The sequence below is a fragment of the Hyperolius riggenbachi genome, chromosome 1 (assembly GCF_040937935.1).
Source record: "Hyperolius riggenbachi isolate aHypRig1 chromosome 1, aHypRig1.pri, whole genome shotgun sequence".
NCBI classification, from domain to species: Eukaryota; Metazoa; Chordata; class Amphibia; order Anura; family Hyperoliidae; genus Hyperolius; species Hyperolius riggenbachi.
The window spans coordinates 512,324,966-512,346,303 of record NC_090646.1 but is presented as its reverse complement, the minus strand read 5'-3'; the positions used below and the strand labels follow the sequence as shown (position 1 = coordinate 512,346,303).

The window sequence follows — 21,338 nt, the reverse complement described above, 5'->3', positions numbered from 1 at the left end:
ACCCTCCATCCTCAGTGCGTCTGAAAGTAACATAGTCTAGAAACACCAAGATAAAGGAAGAAATTTAGACACCTATAAGTGACTATTAAAATAATACCCTGTGATCCTGAATATAACAGAGAAAGGTGCGAGACAGGAAAAGAGAAGGGTTATAGACGTTGTCCCGGATGACAACCTGAAACTCCATTACCGGTAGGTCTAATAGGAGTCATTCTCTAATTGTCATCCGGGACAACCTGAGAGATAGGCAAGAAGTCTTTACAAAAAAAGACTCACCTAGGGAGGGATAACCGCCTGGAGCACCTTTCTGCCAAACGACTGAACTTGTTGCAATAATACATCCACTCTGTAGTGCTTGATGAAAGTAGATGCACTTGACCAGGTTGCCGCTTGACAAATCTGTTGAATGGTAGCTCCTGCCCTCTCTGCCCATGATGTGGATAAGGAGCGGGTTGAATGAGCCCTAATGTTAGGTGGTAGGGGACAATCACTACTCTCATAGGCGAAGGCTATAATCTGTCTAATCCATCTTGCAATGGTCTGTCTAGATCAGCGGTGGCGAACCTATGGCACGCGTGCCGGACCCGGCACGCGTAGCCTAGTTTGCTAGCACGCCACCGCTGCTTATGAACTGGCCGCAGCGTCTATTAGACGCCGCCGTGCCAGTTCATAGCCCGCAGCCCCGCAGTCTCCCGGGAGGCAGACCAGGGCTACAGCAAGATGGCCGCCAAAGCCCTGTACTGGAGACTGTCTCCAGTACAGGGCTTCGGGCGCCATCTTCCCGTAGCCCTGCACTCTGCCTGTCAGCAGCAGCGCGGGAGACTCAGCTGCAGAAGGAACGTCCGGGGGAGATGCGCACCAGAGCCCAGCAGCGAGAGAAGACTTCTGTCAGGTGAGTACATTACTTTTTTTGCAGGTGAAATGCGGCCCACTGTGTTATTTTTTGCTAAATGCTATGTTTCCCACATTGTGTTTATTTACTGTGAATGCTGCCCACTGTGTTTGTTTTCTGGGGAATTGTGGCCCACTGCGTTTGTTTTCTGGTGAAATGCTGCCCGCTGCGTTTGTTTTCTGGGGATATGTGGCTGCTTTGGTGGTTACGGTGGGTATAAATAGCATCATACAGTTTCTGCACACCCATGATGCGAATCCTCGTTTCACCACATCATGGCGGAAACACTGCTTTCTTATGCCTCGCTGTTACATCATTACGTTAGCTCCGCCCATACAATATGGTCACGCCCATTTTTCGGCGCGGCGCACTGCGCACGCCGCATCCCCGCCCCCCATTGGCACTCGGAGGTAAATAAGTCGGTGTTAGGTCGCAGTTTGGGCACTCGGCCTCTGAAAGGTTAGCCATCACTGGTCTAGATGCTTGCTGGCCCCTATTCTTTCCTGCAAACACTAACAGATTACTAGACTTTCTAAACTCTCTTGATCTGGAGAGATAGGTTAGAAGAGAACGTCTGACATCTAAACAGTGGAACCCCTCCTCCCTGGATCCCGAAGGCCTAGAACAAAAAGGAGGGAAGAATAATCTCTTGAGATCTATGAAACTCAGGATACTTTTGGCAAATAAGCCGGGTCTAACCTGAGCCTTATACTGTCCGGACAAAAGATTAGGAATGGATCTTTAATGGATAGTGCCTGTAAATCACTGAAACGCCTAGCAGACGTGATTGCGATGAGAAAGGCTAGTTTAAGGGTCAAAAACTTAATCTCAATATCTTCAATGGGTTCAAAGGGGCTCTTCATAAGACAGTTCAGAACTAGAGATAGATCCCATTGTGGAAAAATCTTTTGCTTCACTGGAGTTGATCTCTGTAAAGCTTTAAAGAAATTGCTGACCAATTCCTCCTGCGCTAAATGCCTATCCAAAAGAATGGACAGAGCTGAACACTGAACTTTGAGAGTGCTTGGTGCTAACTTCATGTCAAAGCCATCCTGGAGAAACTCCAGAACTGAACTACTTAGTACATGATCTCTGTCATGTGAGTTGCACCATGACAAATATACTTTCCAAACTTTACGGTAGATCTTCTGAGTTACCGGCTTTCTACATTTCATAAGTGTCTCAATAACTTTTTCCGAAAGACCCTTCTCCCTAAGAATTACCCTTTCAGGATCCAGGCTGCCAGATTGAATAATTGAGGCCTGGGATGCGAGAGCGGGCCCTGAATCAGAAGATCTGGACGGAATGGCAGAGGAAACTGAGGTTCCACTGACATCCTTAACATCGTTGCATACCATGGCCTTTTTGGCCATGGAGGAGCTATTAGAATTAATTTCACCCTTTCTCTTTGTAGCTTTACTAGCACCTGAGGGAGCAGCATTGTCGGAGGAAAAGCGTAGCAAAGCTTGAACCTCCATGGAAGGCTGAGTGCGTCCAATCCCAGAGACCTCTGGCACCTGTGGAGAGAGAAAAAGTGTTCCACCTTTGCGTTTTTTGGAGGCGCGAAGAGATCCATCTCCGGAACGCCGAATTTTTCCGTTATCAACTGAAAAATCTCGGGGTGAAGTTCCCACTCCGATTGGTTCACCTCTTGACGGCTCAGGAAGTCCGCCTCCACATTGAGGATCCCCTTTATGTGGATAGCTGATAAGGATAGAACTCGGGGTTCTATCCAGTCGAGGATCTCTGAGCAGAGACACATGAGGTCGCTTGATCTCGTACCCCCCTGCTTCGAGAGATACGCCACCGTCGTGATATTGTCTGAAAAAATTTGAACATGATTTTCTTCTATTAGGCCTGGTGCACACCAAAACCCGCTAGCAGGTCCGCAAAATGCTAGCAGATTTTGAAACGCTTTTTCTTTTTCTGTAGCGTTTCAGCTAGCGTTTTGCGGTTTTGTCTAGCGGTTTTGGTGTAGTAAGTAGATTTCCTGTATTGTTACAGTAAAGCTGTTACTGAACAGCTACTGTAACAAAAAGCGCCTGACAAACCACTCTGAAGTGCCGTTTTTCAGAGCGGTTTGCGTTTTTCCTATACTTAACATTGAGGCAGAAACGCATCCACAATCCAAAAAATGCCTCACCCAGGCATTTTTCGTTTCTGCAAAACGCCTCCCGCTCTGGTGTGCACCACCCCATTGAGATACATTGACCAAGCAGATCCGCAGCCGCAAGCGGATCGGAAAACGCCCAAAAAGCCGCTCGGTGTGCACCAGCCCTTAGAGATTGAAAAAAATAGAAGAGCTCTCTGAACTGCCAGTAATTCTCTGAAATTGGACGACTTTTTGCTGATGGCCTGGGACCAACTTCCTTGAGCATGATTGCCCAATGCTGTTGCTCCCCAGCCCCACGAACTTGCATCCGTAAATATTTTTACTGGTTCGTTTTGCCTCCAGAATCTCCCTCTTTCCAAGTTCTGTTGGTTCAACCACCATCTTAACCTTCCTGGCGGTAAGCCCGAGCTGAGCTCGGGCTATGCCGCGCAGGAAGATATCTCAGCCTGTGGTGGAGCGATTTGCTCCATTTAAAATGCTGTACGCGCAGCTAGCACTTTGCTAGCCGCGCGTACAGCTTGATCGCCGCCGCTCTGCGGCGATCGCCCGTACGCAGCGGCGCAAGAGGGGCCCCCCCCCCCCCGCCAGAGCCCTGCGCTGCCCGGACCAATGAGTTCCGGGCAGCGCTATGGGCTGGATCGGAGGTGTCTGACGTCAGGACGTCGGCTGACGTCCATGACGTCATTCTGATCGTCGCCATGGCGACAGGAGAAGCCAAACAGGGGAGCGCGTTATATACGCGTTCCCCTGTTTGCTATTGATGCCGGCGACGATCGCACTAGAGGGACACATGCGCCCTCTAGTGGTGTTTCATGTAGCTACCACTCTGGTAGCTTTACATGAAACACAAAAAAAAAAATTAAAAAAAAAAGGATTTTTGCCATTTTGGCAAAAAAAATTAACCGCCAGGAGGGTTAAACTGGCTTTGACTGACTCCAGGATCGGAATTTGTAGATCCAATGAATCCTTGGATTTGTCCCAATTTGACAGGAGGAGAGATTGAAGATCTCTCCCATGCGCTTGAGCCCAAGTGACTGCTGGAATTGACACTGAAAATAGACCCAATACCCTCATAATCTGTCTTAGAGATGACCTCTCTCGACTGATCAAAAGGTTTACCTCCGATTGTATTTTTACCATCTTCTCTGACGTTAAAAATATCTTTGCTTCCAGCGAATTTATTCGGTACCCTAGAAAAATAATTTCTTGGGTTGGATTCAGGGACGACTTGGCGTAATTCACTATCCAACCCACCTGAGACAGTGTCTTGATAACAATATCCCTGTGGGTCTTGACAAGATCCTCTGTCTCTGCAAAAATTAGAAGATAGTCTAGATATTGAACAATCGAGATTCCCTGCAACCTTAATTCTTTCATCACCTCTGCCAGCACCTTCGTGAACACGCGTGGAGCTGACGCTATTCCTAATGGAAGTGCCTAAAATTGGAAGTGACGAATGTGGGAGGGAGCCCTGATTGCGAACCTCAAAAATGTTTGAGGTTTTGTAAAAATCGGAATGTGCAAATAGGCGTCTTGCAGGTCTATTGAGACAAAAAAATTCTTTGCCTTGCAATAGGGACCTTACTGAATATATACTCGCAAGAAATTCAGGATGGAAAGTCAGAAACGGATTGAGAGATTTTAGGTTCAGAATAAACCTTAAGGGCTGGAACCCACAGGAGCGCTTTTGGCAGCGTTTTGGCAGCACTGCGATACGCTAGCAGTTTGCCAAAACGCTGGGCTAATGTTAATGGATGGGGCAACTTCTACAGGAGCGTTTGCGTTTCTCAGAAATGCAAACGCAGGACCTGCAGCATTTTGGGAGCGTTAGCGCTTCAATGTAAAGTATTGAACCGCTAGCGGAAACGCTCAGCAAAACCTAAACTGAGCGGTTTTGCTAGCGTTTTGCGGTTCAGCACACTAACAAAATGAAAAATAATTCACAGGACCAATCAGGATAAAAACGCAAAACGCTACGCACCCGCTGGGCAAAAAAATACAATGTTGCAAAACATGACCAAAAACGCACATGAATCCGCTTGCAAACCGCTCAGACAAAACGCTAGCGGTTGCGTTTTGCGTTTGCTGATTTCAGTGGGTTCCAGGCCGAACTCCCCGTTGGTTTTCTTCACCAAAAATACGTGGGAGTAGTATCCCTGGAAATTTTCTTCCTGGGGAACTGAAAGACAAACTTACTTGCGGTAAGGTCTTTTCCAGGAGTCGGAAGGACAGCAACCCTGAGACTTGTCTCCCTCCATTTCCAACTGGACAGGATACTAGTTAAAAGAATTAACATAATTGATTAGGCAGGCAGGCACACTACATAAGGCAGCATTCCCTTACCCTCATCAGTAATAAAAAAGACCACACAGAATGATGCTTCAAATAATTTTTATTAACAATACATCAGGGTGGGTAGTAAGGGTGCTGTCCTTCCGACTCCTGGAAAAGACCTTACCGCAAGTAAGTTTGTCTTTCCAGGACGTCTCAGGTACAGCAACCCTGAGATGATAAACAAGACATAATTAGGGAGGGATTACAGCCTGCAAAACTCTTCTACCAAAACATAAGTCAGAGTTAGAGGTTAAATCAAGTCTATAATGCTTAACAAAGGTATTGTGGCTTGACCAGGTTGCCGCTTCACAGATTTATTAATAGTAGCCCCTGCTCTCTCTGCCCAGGAAGTAGAAACCGCTCTGGTTGAATGACCTTTCGCTAGTCCTGATAACTGCTTGCCCTGGTGCAAGTAAGATAAAGCAATAGCTTGTCTGATCCATCTTGCAATCAGTTTCTTTAGAAGGCGGCTTTCCGGCAAAGAGAACCAACAAAGCATTGGACTTCCTCCAATTCTTGGATCTCTGAAGATATTCATTCAATTAGACACCTTCTTAACACCTAGACAGTGCAACCTTTCTTCCTTTTGATTTGATGAATTACTGCAAAAAGATGGTAAAAAGATCTCTTAAGATCTATGGAATTTAGATACAATCTTAGGTTAGATAAACGTTTGTACATTTGATCAATAGGAAGAAGTCTTCTTGTTCCTTGGTAATGCCCATAGCCCTATGCATAGCTTCAAATAACTCATTCATAAATTCTGTGGAAAAGCAAATTTCTGAGACTTAACGCCTTTACCCTCAGATGCGTCTACTTCGCCCTGTGGTAACTCTTCCAATAAAAGATATCCACTCTCCCTTTAGACGTCAAATTTATCTGAATCAACCTCGACTCTCTACCTCTTGAGGAGGTCTGTTAGGAGGATTTAGAAGGACCAGCAATAGGTGCATCAGAAGTAGAGGGGGTAAATGTCGGTGTAACATCTGAATTAGAAAGTATGAAAGCAGATTCTTCAATTTCTTTAATAGCAAAGGACATCTCTGATCTCAACCATCCCATCAAATCTTTAAGCTATGTAGGGGATTCATCTTTCACTACCTTTTCGGTGCATAATTGACACAGGTGTTCTGCAGAATCAGGCATACGGTCACTGCACATTTCCTAGATTTAGACACCGCTTCAGAAGACGCTGCATGCTTATCAGGTTTGACAGCTTAGTCTTATCCAACTTGCCATTCTTGGAATCCGTTTTAACAGCTTCCTAACAGTTTCTCCTTTAAAGAGAAACCATGACCAAGAATTGAACTTCATCCCAATCAGTAGCTGATACCCACTTTTACATGAGAAATCTATTCCTTTTCACAAATGGATCCTCATCAGGGGGCTCTGTATGTCTAATATTGTGGTGAAGCCCCTCCCACAGGAGACTGTGAAGACTATTTTCCTGGCAGTTTCCTGTCTGTGAACCTCATTGCATTGTGGGAAATAGCGGTTTACAGCTGTTTCCAAATGCCAGAACAAGCAGCATGTACTTCCAGCTACATCACCTGCCAACTGTAAAAACGTCACCATCTGATAAATGTCAGAATGTAAATAAAAGAGAGGGCAGCTTTTAAAATGGGCAAACACTGACTAAATTTATACATAATTACTGTAAAAATGAAGAATTTTCACTGGGAGTTCCTCTTTAAGTGGAAGACAACACCCACCGCTATGATAGCTCTAGGCTAGGATCACAGTGGATAAGCTTATAATGCAAGCATAGTAATGCAACATTATGAGTGTGAACTGCACTGGAAACCAGACATGGCCTTTTTACAAATCTGCATGCCGCTTTTTTAGAATAATGCAATCAGGTACAACCCAGCACTGTGCACAGACCCATAGATTTATATGGGCAGTGAATTTCCATGCTGAATAAATCTGCCACACGACTGAGCACTGCCCTTTGTGCAGATTCAACAATTACTTATAATACTGGAAAAATCTATTGTCCACATTGCTTAAGATTCCAGAACCTTGAGACCCTCTGCTTTACATTCACCTTTGCCAGAATATAGAGAGGGGATAAAACATACAGGGGAAATTACACTCTAAATACTAAGAGTGTATCAACCTGAAAAATTGTCAATCTCTACAGCCAGTAGAGGTTTAAGTGCAGGCTTGACAAATCTAACAAAATTCAAAACAAATGCAATGCAGATCTGAAACCAATGCAGATCTGAAACCAATGCAATGCAGATCTGAAACAAATGCAATACAGATCGAAACAAATGCAATACAGATCAGAACAAATGCAATACAGATCTGAACCAAAGTAATGCAGATCTGAAACAAATGCAATACAGAACTGAACAAATGCAATGCAGATCAGAACAAATGCAACGCAGATCTGAAACAAAAGTAATGCAGATCTGAAACAAATGCTATGCAGATCTGAAACAAATGCTATGCAGATCTGAAACAAATGCTATGCAGATCTGAAACAAATGCTATGCAGATCTGAAACAAATGCTATGCAGATCTGAAACAAAAGTAATACAGATCTGAACCAAAAGTAATGCAGCTCTGAAACAAAAGCAATACAGATCAGAACAAATGCAATGCAGATCTGAAACAAAAGCAATACAGATCAGAACAATGCAATGCAGATCTGAAACAAGTGCAATGCAGATCTGAAACAAATGCAATGCAGATCTGAAACAAATGCAATGCAGATCTGAAACAAATGCAATGCAGATCTGAAACAAATGCAATGCAGATCTGAAACAAATGCAATGCAGATCTGAAACAAATGCAATGCAGATCTGAAACAAATGCAATGCAGATCTGAAACAAATGCAATGCAGATCTGAAACAAATGCAATACAGAACTGAACCAAATGCAATACAGATCTGAAACAAGTGCAATGCAGATCTGAAACAAATGCAATACAGATCTGAAACAAATGCAATACAGATCTGAAACAAAGTAATGCAGATCTGAAACAAGTGCAATGCAGATCTGAAACAAATGCAATACAGATCAGAACAAATGCAATACAGATCTGAAACAAATGCAATACAGATCTGAAACAAAGCAATACAGATCAGAACAAATGCAATGCAGATCTGAAACAAAAGCAATACAGATCAGAACAAATGCAACGCAGATCTGAAACAAAAGTAATGCAGATCAGAACAATGCAATGCAGATCGGAAAGAAATGCAATACAGATCTGAACCAAAGTAATGCAGATCTGAAACAAAGTAATGCAGATCTGAACCAATTGCAATGCAGATCTGAACCAAATGCAATGCAGATCTGAACCAAATGCAATGCAGATCTGAACCAAATGCAATGCAGATCTGAACCAAATGCAATGCAGATCTGAACCAAATGCAATGCAGATCTGAACCAAATGCAATGCAGATCTGAACCAAATGCAATGCAGATCTGAACCAAATGCAATGCAGATCTGAACCAAATGCAATGCAGATCTGAACCAAATGCAATGCAGATCTGAACAAGTTTGAAACAAGGAACTCCTTGAAACTACCCCGAGATTCACTTCCTGAAAATTTCCATAGATTGTCAATCACCATCGCTGCAGTTCAGGCTTGACAAATCATCTTATTATAACCCTGGGGAAGCCTATTGCTGCAATGGCAACAATTCACCTTCGCCTGCTGCTTTGCACCCACTGCTAGATTGCATGGACACAGAGGACAAGTATAAACTTATACCAGGGAAACATCACTCTCAAATCAACCATGTGAGTGCACATCCCTGCATTGATTGTCAGTCTCTACAGCTAGCATAGGTTTACTGCAGGCCTGACCAAATCAAATGGGAAGCAAATGACTCCTTGCAACTATCATTACCCTGAAAGTTTCCATTAGCTTACTAGATTATAGAGGAAACAAGAGAGAGGGTAAAACACACAGGGGAAAATCACACTCTAATGTGAACTATATGAGTGAATATCCCTGCTGCTGGAACAAGCTTGGAAGCTCTTGTCTGTGATCCCATCTTTCCAGCATAGGGGAGAACGTCAGGAACAGTACCATTTCTTATGCTGTCTAGTTCTCCTGTAATGGACTCCCCCACCAGCACCAGTCTCCCGACCATGGCTTGTGGCCCAGGGATTTCATGCATGAGCAGTGCTGCCAAGAGGACATCCATCTGGCAAAATAAACTCAGCAGTTATTCCTCTTGGGTGTTTCCAGGATGGAAACCCAAGTTAAAATTGAGGAACCAGGGGAGGGTGCTTGATAACCCTCAAATAATGGCCGGTATAAAGACATAACCAAAGACACATACCAGAGAGGGAGTGGAGCTTGACTCCTCAAAACTATGGGAGCAAGAGCCTGCAGACGCTTCCATGGTCAGCATACACAAGACTGACCAGGATGCACAACCCTTGAATAGGTCACCTGAAGGTTTCCGCTCAAACATAATGAAAAGGTTTGCTTTACCTTAGAAATCCACCGCCTTACCGAGCAGACTAGCTCAATCAGCGGCTAAATGCGGCGAGATGTCCGCTGGGATGCACGCCGAGCCATGGAAAGCATTCTACTTCCTCCTTGGTCACGTAATGTGGAAGTCACATGTCCTCCTGTGCGCGTCCTTCAGCGGAAGCCGCTCCGGCGTGTAACACAGACTGGGGGAGAAGCCGATGCAGACATCAAGCACCCGCGCTGGCTCGCCTGACCAGCGCTGACATAGGGGACACTTGTATGCCGCGGCTCCTGAAATCTATCATGGTTGGCCAGCTCTCCCCACACAACCAGCATCCTGATGGACAGGAAAACAACTGATGAGGGTAAGGGAATGCTGCCTTATGTAGTGTGCCTGCCTGCCTAATCAATTATGTTAATTCTTTTAACTAGTATCCTGTCCAGTTGGAAATGGAGGGAGACAAGTCTCAGGGTTGCTGTCCTGAGACGTCCTGGAAATAATCACTCTCCTAAAAGTCTCTGAATTTCCAATTCCAAACCCCTGGCTTTCTCCAGGTCTTTCGGAATCGGATTTACAAATCTCCTCTGAGGGGGCTTGACAGAAAACTGAAGGCGATAGCCCTGCTTTATTATCTGCAGAACAAACTGGTTGGGATTCAATTTCTCCCATTCTGCCCGAAAATAAAGAAGTCTGCCCCCAACTGGAAGAACGTCATTTACCTGGTTTGGCGGGGGGAAAGGACCATTTTCTTTGCACATTCCTATTTTTTGCTAACTCAGAATCTTGCTTCTTAGGGACAAAAGGTCTTTTACCCTTAAAGCTTTTCTTTTTATTTGGGAATGGTTTCCCTTTTTCAACAGAACGGGAAAGCACTTCCTCTAAACCTGTGCCAAAAAGGCTACCTTCGAATGGAATAGCACATAGTTTGTTTTTGGAGGTTTGGTCCCCCTCCCAGGTTTTCAACCACACTGCCCGCCTGGCTGAATTAACCCGGGCTGTAGTACGTGCAGAAATGCAAATAAGTTCCGTCACCGCGTCGGCTAAAAAAGCTACAGCTCTTGAAACTACCGGAAGGGAGGCTGCATAATCTTTTAGCAGTACACCTCTAGAAATCTGATCTACCAAATGATCCATCCATATTCTAAGATTACGCGAAATACAGGTGGCTGAAATTCCTGGGATGAAGCCAAACGCAGCGGATTCCCATGCTTTTTTTAAGGAGGGAATCTACTTTTTTATCCATTACATCTTTAAGGACTCCTGCGTCCTCAAAAGACAAGTCAGAATCTTTGGAATATTTAGATAAGGACGCATCCAACTTAGGACATTTTGTCCATTTATCAATCTCTGACTGTGCAAAAGGAAACTTCCTCTTTGCCGATTTAGGAATAAACAAGGGTCTTTCTTGTTAATTTGTTCCGTAGAATACACAGCCTTGAGTAATTCAGAAGATTCGTCAGGTGAAAATAAAAATCTGGGAGTTTTAACTGTCTCCTCTCCCTCTGATTTAGGCTGCTCCCCCTCCTCCTGTGATACAACCTCAGATAAATCTTCCCCCTCTTCTATACCTATTATATCAGGAATAGTAGAAGGATGTAAGAAAGTAGCATTGGAAGGGCCTGGAAGAGGCTCAGCAGCAGGTGGTACAAAACTTTCTTTAAACTTATCCAAAGTCTCCTGCATATTTTTATTTACAGACTCCATTACCCCCTTCAAAATGTTTGACGTTTCAGAAACCACTATAGCATCAGTACAAGCTTGGCATATGTTTCTAGGGGTCTCTAGGGCAATCTTTGTATTACATAGACCACATCTCTTATATTTAGGTGGTGCAGTAACTTTGGGCTCAGTCTGTGCCTAAAAATCAAACAGATAAAAGACATCCACTGAGAAATAGCCATGCTGAGGTGATATATTCAAAGATTATTTTATCTGAATATCCTCCAACTGGAGGGCTTCCCACACCAGATCCCGATGGCTGCACCTGTGAAGAGTATTTGGCTGTCGCGTCTGCCTCCCGCTGTTGTGCCTGCTGCTGTTGCGGCTGCGACATCTCCCCTGCTCGGCGGTGCGATAGTGGAGACGCCAGGCACAAGCTGTCTCAACTTCCTGGCTCTCCTTGATCCGCCCCCTCCTTTAGCCGTGTGACGTTCTTCCGCTCTGCGCCCTCCTAAGCGTGACGTCACTTCCGCCCTTGCGATTGGCTGCCAGACCGGATGCGCCTTGCAGAGCCGGCGTTTTGGCGGAGGGAGGCAAGAGGTACTCTGGCCACACACCACCCAGAGGCCAAACACCCACTGAAAGAATCTATTTAGGAGGAGGCCCGCGGTCGGCGTTACTTCTGTAAGCCTCTCCACCACCCTGCTTGCTCCGACCTCCTCCGGGGATAAAAGGACTCACCCTCTGGTAAGTAAAAAAAAACAAAAAAAAACAAAAACAAACGGGAGCTTGCTTCTTTAGGTGTTTCCGTCACGGAAACACAAATGAACTGAGGATGGAGGGTGGGCGGGGGCTTTTAAACTTCTTGGTTGTGTGTTTCCACAGATCCTGGGCGGAGCCAGATCTCAGGTTGTCCCGGATGACAATTAGAGAAAGGATTCTTTAAACTTATCCAGGGTCTCCTGCATGTTTTTGTTAACAGACTCCATAACTTCTTTTAAAATATTGGAGGTTTGAGAAGCTATAATAGACTCTGTACAGGCTTGACAGATTTCTAGGGGCCTCTAAAGATATCTTAGTATTGCATAGGCCACATCTTTTATACTTTGGTGGAGCAGATTTAGAATCAGTTCTTGCCTGCAACACAAACATAAAATGACAAGATACTGAGACACCATCAATTAAATCTGGCAGTAAAAAACTCCCTCCAGCTGGAGGACTTACCACCCCAGAACCTGATGGCTGCCCCTGCGAGGTGGCTTTGGAAGCGGGGTTTGGAGCCTCTGTGTCACGCTGCTCTCCCTTCTGCTCCCCTTTCTGCGGTTGAGACATGATTTGGGATCCAGGCTGCCTCTCCGCCGATGCTGCCACTGCCTGCTCTGCTCGCAAGTATTTGCAAGGGAGACACCAGGAGCACGCCTGATTTACTTTCTGGCTCTCCGCTCCACCCCTTCCGCGGCCGCGTGACGTCAGTACGCTTTCCGCCCGCCTTTAGCGTCCCAACGTCACCCTGGTAGCCGCCCACAGTCCTCGGATGCGCCTTGCAGAGCCGGCGTCTGTTGGAAGAGGAGCAGTATGACGCCCATACAACCACCAGAGGCCGCACACTGCACACTACGGAAGTCCGCGGCCTGTGCTACCTCCTGCAACACATTGCCCCTGGACCCCCGAACGGAAAGACTCACCCTTTGGTGAGTTAACAAAAAACAAACAAACTGGGAGCTTGCTTCTTTTAATTGTTTCCGCGCGGAAACACAGATGAACTGAGGAGTAAGGGAGGGCGGGGGCTTTTAATCTTCTTGGTTAATTGAGTTTCCACAGATCCGGGGCGGGACCGGATCTCAGGTTGTCCCGATGAGAATTGGAGAAAAAGGCAAAAAATAAATAAATAAAAAAAAAAAAAAAAAACACACTGCAAGCAATAGGCAACTTGACACGTATGATGGAGCACAGATCGCGCCTCACAACAGATTCACTAAAGAATAGCCAACACACTATCAGTCTCTGAGGTCTTCATTCTTTCAAGGGAACTGGGAAAAGGGAGGGGGGAGCAATTCATTTTCACCCCAGATGGAAAGATTTTGTTGAAATAGAATGCTATGCAATAAATACGTGGAGCAAAAGACAAAATGTATTGGCAATGTGATTACTTTTTTAAATGTAACCTATCAGCTTTCTGCACTCTGTGCTTCTTACTTATTTATATTGCAACAGACATTGCATAAAGTAATAGCAGCATTTTGACCATTTTGAGTATAAATTTAATGCCATGCTTTAATAAGGCTGATCATTCCAGCATTATGTGCTGTTCCTTTGCTCCTACGCAGATCACACACACACACACCATTGTACACATCCGCGCCTTTTTTGATGTTGTAATGACCTACTTTTCAGGGTCTGCCAGATTCAGCTGTCACATGTTCCAGCACACAAGCCCAGGAAGGTGGGGTGACTTCAAGTACAGCTCAATAAAAACTGCAAGCCTTCCACTATGGAGGGATTTAGGAAAGACCATGCATAACTGAACCTGGCCTTTTTAAACACTTCTAGTATTTTATTGATTGTTATTAAGTGTATGGTATGTGAACACAGAAGCAGTAAGTTTAAGCCTTGTGTCACCACAGGTTTTTAGACAAAATAAAATAAAAATAAATGCAACATGCGCCCCCCCCCCCCCCCCCCCCCCCCCACACACACACACACACACACATACATTCATAAAGCATAAGGTAATGCAGAAAACAGCTGACTTTACAGAGCACTTAGGAAAAATGTCAATACTTAGAGACCGTTACCGCATGGAAAGCTAAAATTACTGCGCAGTGAGGTGAATTACTGACTTGTGCGGTAAATACCTCAACAAATGTCGATTCATAAAGACTAGCACATGCGGCAAAGCCCAGAAACATTACTGGCAGCTCTGATGAATAGCAGCTCAAGAATAGTGGAGGTGGCGCTTTGAGAGACTGAGATAGCAGTGGCAGCGCCTAGAATTCAGCCACCATGTACCCATACTGATAGCAGGGCAGGAAAGCAGCACCAGAGGACTGTCATGAAGTTGAACCCCAGATATCAGAGACAGGTCATTACATAGCCAAACCTCACATTGGTTGCAAATGGCAACCCGGTTAGGGGTGTGTGTGTGTGTGTGTGTGTGTGTGTGTGTGTGTGTGTGTGTGTGTGTGTGTGTGTGTGTGTGTGTGTGTGTGTGTGTGTGTGTGTGTGTGTGTGTGTGTGTGTGTGTGTGTGTGTGTGTGTGTGTGTGTGTGTGTGTGTGTGTGTGTGTGTGTATATGGGAGGGTTAGTAGGTAAAATATTGGTAAGGTTAACAATATTCTATTGCCTTCTCTATCAGCATTATCCGACGCCCAAATTACAGGGTGCCTCTTAAAGAGAAACTCCAACCAAGAATTTAACTTTATCCCAATCAGTAGCAGATACCCCTTTTACATGAGAAATCTATTGCTTTTCACAAACAGACCATCAGGTGGCGCTGTATGGCTGATGTGGTGAACCCCCTCCCACAAGAAGCTCTGAGGACTACAGTACTTTTGGCAGTTTGCCACAATGTAACAAGGTTCACAGACAGGAATTGGCTGTTTACAGCTGCCTCCAACAGCCAAAACAGCTAGCAGCAGCTACATAACCTGCCCACAGTAAAAATGTCACCATGTAATAAATTTCAGAATGTAAAGTCAGGGGAGACTAAACATTTTACAATGAGCAAACACTGACTAAGTCATTTATACATTATTGTAAAAATGAAGCACTTTTTTATTATATTATTTTCACTGGAGTTTCTCTTTAAATGGATGCCCAACTTGGTGAAGCCAATGAACACGTTCAAAAATTTGTACTGATGCGGCAGAACCCCAGAGCATCAATTGCTATCTGTATCCCAAGGGGTGCTTGTGATGAATTGGCTGGATGGATCAAGCACATTTTCTGAGTTTTAGAGGATACATTTTTTTTTTTTAACACTGTAGAAAAAAAACATATGAACAAATATAAGCAGCTCACTAATATGCTAAGGGGTAATAGAAATGAAGCTTAACCAATGCCAATGAGGCATTACCCTGTATATACAGTGGAGGAAATAATTATTTGACCCCTCACTGATTTTGTAAGTTTGTCCAATGACAAAGAAATGAAGTCGCAGAACAGTATCATTTCAATGGTAGGTTTATTTTAACAGTGGCAGATAGCACATCAAAAGGAAAATCGAAAAAATAACCTTAAATAAAAGATAGCAACTGATTTGCATTTCATTGAGTGAAATAAGTTTTTGAACCCCTACCAACCATTAAGAGTTCTGGCTCCCACAGAGTGGTTAGACACTTCTACTCAATTAGTCACCCTCATTAAGGACACCTGTCTTAACTAGTCACCTGTATAAAAGACACCTGTCCACAGAATCAATCAAGCAGACTCCAAACTCTCCAACATGGGAAAGACCAAAGAGCTGTCCAAGGATGTCAGAGACAAAATTGTAGACCTGCACAAGGCTGGAATGGGCTACAAAACCATTAGCAAGAAGCTGGGAGAAAAGGTGACAACTGTTGGTGCAATTGTTCGAAAATAGAAGGAGCACAAAATGACCATCAATCGACCTCGCTCTGGGGCTCCACGCAAGATCTCACCTCGTGGGGTGTCAATGGTTCTGAGAAAGGTGAAAAAGCATCCTAGAACTACACGGGAGGAGTTAGTGAATGACCTCAAATTAGCAGGGACCACAGTCACCAAGAAAACCATTGGAAACACATTACACAGCAATGGATTAAAATCCTGCAGGGCTCGCAAGGTCCCCCTGCTCAAGAAGGCACATGTGCAGGCCCGTCTGAAGTTTGCCAATGAACACCTGAATGATTCTGTGAGTGACTGGGAGAAGGTGCTGTGGTCTGATGAGACCAAAATAGAGCTCTTTGGCATTAACTCAACTCGCTGTGTTTGGAGGAAAAAAAATGCTGCCTATGACCCCCAAAACACTGTCCCCACCGTCAAGCATGGGGGTGGAAACATTTTGCTTTGGGGGTATTTTTCTGCTAAGGGCACAGGACAACTTAATCGCATTAACGGGAAAATGGACGGAGCTATGTATCGTGAAATCCTGAACGACAACCTCCTTCCCTCTGCCAGGAAACTGAAAATGGGTCGTGGATGGGTGTTCCAGCACGACAATGACCCAAAACATACAGCAAAGGCAACAAAGGAGTGGCTCAAGAAGAAGCACATTAAGGTCATGGAGTGGCCTAGTCAGTCTCCGGACCTTAATCCAATAGAAAACCTATGGAGGGAGCTCAAGCTCAGAGTTGCACAGAGACAGCCTCGAAACCTTAGGGATTTAGAGATGATCTGCAAAGAGGAGTGGACCAACATTCCTCCTAAAATGTGTGCAAACTTGGTCATCAATTACAAGAAACGTTTGACCTCTGTGCTTGCAAACAAGGGTTTTTCCACTAAGTATTAAGGGCTCGTTTCCACCATAGCGAATCCGCATGCGGCGCCGACATGCAGATTCGCTTGGTACATTGAAGTGGCCGGGGCTGTTTCCATATGTGCGGCGTGCGGGAGCGATTTGGCGGCGGGCCAAATCTGCACGACGGGACCCACAGAATTCGCCTGCGTCGGGAATCCATGCGAATCGCCGCTAATTTATTTAATAGGAAAAACGCATGCGTTTTTTACATGCGTTTACCCGCGATTCACGTGCGATTTCGCACCTTTTTCAATGTTATTTTGCCCTGGCAGAGTCATGGTTAATTTCGCATGGCACCCTGCCATGCGAAATCGCATGCGAAATCGCGGGTAAAACGCATGCGGAAACGCATCCGCATGCGTTTTTACAAGCGTCGGGATGCCGGCGAAATCGCGTCGCAACAGTGGAAACGGGCCCCAAGTCTTTTATTGTTAGAGTGTTTAAAAACTTATTTCACTCAATGACATGCAAATCTGTTGCTATCTTTTATTTAAGGTTATTTTTTCGATTTTCCTTTTGATGTGCTATCTGCTACTGTGAAAATAAAACCTACCATTGAATTGATACTGTTCTGAGACTTTTCATTTCTTTGTCATTGGACAAACTTACAAAATCAGTGAGGGGTCAAATAATTATTTCCTCCACTGTGTGTGTGTATATATATATGTATATGTATATGTATATGTATATGTATATGTATATGTATATGTATATGTATATGTATATGTATATGTATATGTATATGTATATGTATATGTATGTATATGTGTGTATATGTATGTGTATATGTATGTATATGTGTGTATATGTATGTGTATATGTGTATATGTATGTATATATATGTATATGTGTATATGTATATGTATATATATGTATATATATGTATATATATGTATATATATATATATATATATATATATATATATATATATATATATATATATATATATATATATATATATATATATATATATATATATATATATATATATATATATATATATATATATATATATATATATATATATATATATATATATATATATATATATATATATACACAGATAAAATAGTAAAAAGGTAGCCCCCAATCTCCCCATCATTGTAGATTGCCAGATTTACCCATAAGAAGCCAGACTCCCCTCCTTAGTGTAGGCCACAAGCCCATCCCAGCAATAAGAGTCTTCACCGTCTCACTCCACACCTCCATACATTTTTATAGAATGATGCTAATCATACAGACCTCATACATTTCTGATAACAAGTAGGCAGCAGTGTTCCCAACCTCTTTCCAGTTCTGTGGCTTCTTAAAGTACTATATAGAGCTCCCAGGTCCAATCTAGAGTTTTCAGTTAATGCAGGCTGTTGCATATGGGGGGGGGGGGGGGGGGGAATTGCAGGGTGACATTAGGGCCAATTAAGTTAACCTTCCTGGCGGTAAGCCCGAGCTGAGCTCGGGCTATGCCGCGCAGGAAGATATCTCAGCCTGTGGTGGAGCGATTTGCTCCATTTAAAATGCTGTACGCGCAGCTAGCACTTTGCTAGCCGCGCGTACAGCTTGATCGCCGCCGCTCTGCGGCGATCGCCCGTACGCAGCGGCGCAAGAGGGCCCCCCCCCCCCCCGCCAGAGCCCTGCGCTGCCCGGACCAATGAGTTCCGGGCAGCGCTATGGGCTGGATCGGAGGTGTCTGACGTCAGGACGTCGGCTGACGTCCATGACGTCATTCCGATCGTCGCCATGGCGACAGGAGAAGCCAAACAGGGGAGCGCGTTATATACGCGTTCCCCTGTTTGCTATTGATGCCGGCGACGATCGCACTAGAGGGACACATGCGCCCTCTAGTGGTGTTTCATGTAGCTACCACTCTGGTAGCTTTACATGAAACACAAAAAAAAAAAAAATTAAAAAAAAAAAGGATTTTTGCCATTTTGGCAAAAAAAATTAACCGCCAGGAGGGTTAAAGCGGACCCAAACCAAAAACTTTTTTTAATTCAAAATATTTTTTTTTTTCTTTATTTTTTTTTTTCAGACTCAGAGTATTATCTTGCCCGGACTTCCATCAACATGACTTCACAGCCGTGCTCCTGTGTCCCTGGGCGCATCTTCACATCATAGTCTGAATCCACTTATATAGACATAACACAACAGCAACAACAACACCAACAACAAATAGAAGAAAAAAAAAAAAAATCACACGAGGAAAAATTATTATAGTAGAATAGAATAAAAAATAAATAAACAAATAAAAAAAAACAAAAAAACAACCACCAAAAAAAAAAAAAAAAAAGAAAAGAAAAGCCCTCACCGGTCTTATAGGTATATGAGAGGAAAAGCTACTAGGAATGGGTGCAAATCCAGCCGCTGAGTGAATCCCTGAAAGATTGATGCATTACACCACTTATAGTATCTCACAATAGTTGCAGGGAAAATCGGAACCATAAATCGGAATTAGAATCGGAAACCGGATCTGCAGTGTGCAGGGAACCCCACACTGCAGCCGCTACTACAACAACTCTAAAATATCAGTGCTGCACTGTGAGTACCTCCTTTCCCCTTTTTTTCCCTTCTCTTCTCCTTTGTAATTAACACCATTGTGATATAAGCCTTAGATAGGGCTGCACAGTTTTTCGGTTTAAAACCCAAACCGCGGTTCGCGACAAGACGACCCAGCAATCGCCAACATCCTCGGCCCTTGCCCGGCTCGCCGCCCGCACCCAGCCAGAAGCAGCGAACATGCACTAGTGCCAATGAGCGGGGGCGGACCCACCCGAGCGAGCGGCCGGGCACACACAGCCCCCCCCAAACCGCCAGACAGCGACGGGACGGCAGGCGGAGCCGCACACTCTGCACAGCCCCGCCCCCCGCCGCCACCCACTCTTTCAAAACTATGAACATTTCAGTGCATGCTTTTCACCCTTCTCTTTTCATAACTAGGATTATACAGGTGGCAGCCATTAGCAATTCCTCCTTTGCTGGACACTATCTACACCAGTTTGCCGGATTCTGTCCCGGCAATATGAGGGGAAGGGAGGGGTTCCTCCAATAAATGTAATATATTTTATATTTGTCTTCATGCGTCTAAAAAAAGGCTGCCATTTAGGATTAGAATTTAGAAAAGAGATTTTATTTCTGAAATGTATTTTTAATTTGGGTCCCCTTTAAGCTGTGTGGCAAGAAAAGGTGTGTATTTTGCAATGGCTATCCTTTAAACGGAACCTACCTACTGGTGTGCCATAGAGCGTGTAATATCAGCTGCTTACAAGATAAGAACAGGTAAAGCAATATCGTAGGTGCAAGACAGGAGGGTAAATAATACAGTAGTGGAGGATTTACAGCCAGTTCAGATTTGTAGTATTTATGTCTTCGCTCAAGGAATCTGTACATGGGTTACAAAAACAAACCAACTTACCACATTCCTAAATGTATCATACTATACCTGTATACATAAGGTCCACGTTCTTCAACCCAGGGCTTTTCTCCCAGAAGGATTTCTTGAGGATTCTTCACTTCAAATATGTAGATGGACATGAAAAAGGGCACTGGAAGGTCTCTCCACATTTCATAAGCAAAGCCACTGCTGGGATCTATCTGGACATTCTGTAAAAAAGAAAAAAAAAAAGAAAAAAAAAAATAGGATTTGGTTTATAGGCTTCAGAACAAACTCACATTGCACAGTAATTAAACATTTTGTAGAGGAGACTTTAAAACTGTGTGCATCATCCCAGGAGGATTAGAAATACAGGATTAACAGCATAAAGCAAAATGCAGTGAAAGGGGAAGGAAATTTGCAATAATTCAGTTATAAATGAACATTTGTGGTTACCCACAATGCACACCTACTAAATATGCAAATTATCCCTTTCCACCCTTGTGGAAAGGGATAATTTGCATATTTAGTAGGTGTGCATTGTGGGTAACCACAAATGTTCATTTATAACTGAATTATTGCAAATTTCCTTCTGTTTTAAGAAGGCAATTACACCAAGCTTTGCTTTTTTAGTAGGAGGGCTTTTTGGTTCCTTTCATCCCCCTATACATTCCTAGTAGTTTGGGTCACCCTAAGCTGCTTGGTTACTCAGTGAAAACAGGGTATCCTCTATTATGATTATACATTTCTAATTCTCTCGTCATGATAAGATAAACTTTGTGCATAGATTAGCTATTCAGCAGTTATCAAATAGGCCAAAAATACTGGAATGTTTTATCACATCCCAGTTGTGCAATGAGTTAGGTCAAAGTAAATACTTACTTTAGGACATTAGGCAATACCACTGACTGACCACAGATTAACTTTGACTACACTGGCTGAACCGACAAAGCTGAAGTGTCCGGTAAAGATGGAAAGAAGTATATTTAGGGGAGGGATATCACACGCCGGCATACGAGCACAGGTGAAAGGGTTATTTAGTTCACAACTGA

At 44.0% G+C, this 21,338-nt stretch overlaps 1 protein-coding gene across 2 annotated transcripts in view; it reads right to left on the bottom strand.

Moving 5' to 3' along the window:
* SCARB1 (scavenger receptor class B member 1) overlaps nucleotides 1-21,338 on the bottom strand; it is a 185,187-nt gene that overhangs the window by 95,632 nt on the left and 68,217 nt on the right. For both annotated transcript variants that reach the window (XM_068243872.1, XM_068243865.1), the window contains exon 2: nucleotides 20,356-20,516. In XM_068243872.1, coding sequence (XP_068099973.1) covers nucleotides 20,356-20,516 — 161 coding nt within the window. The remainder of the gene's footprint in view (nucleotides 1-20,355; nucleotides 20,517-21,338) is intronic.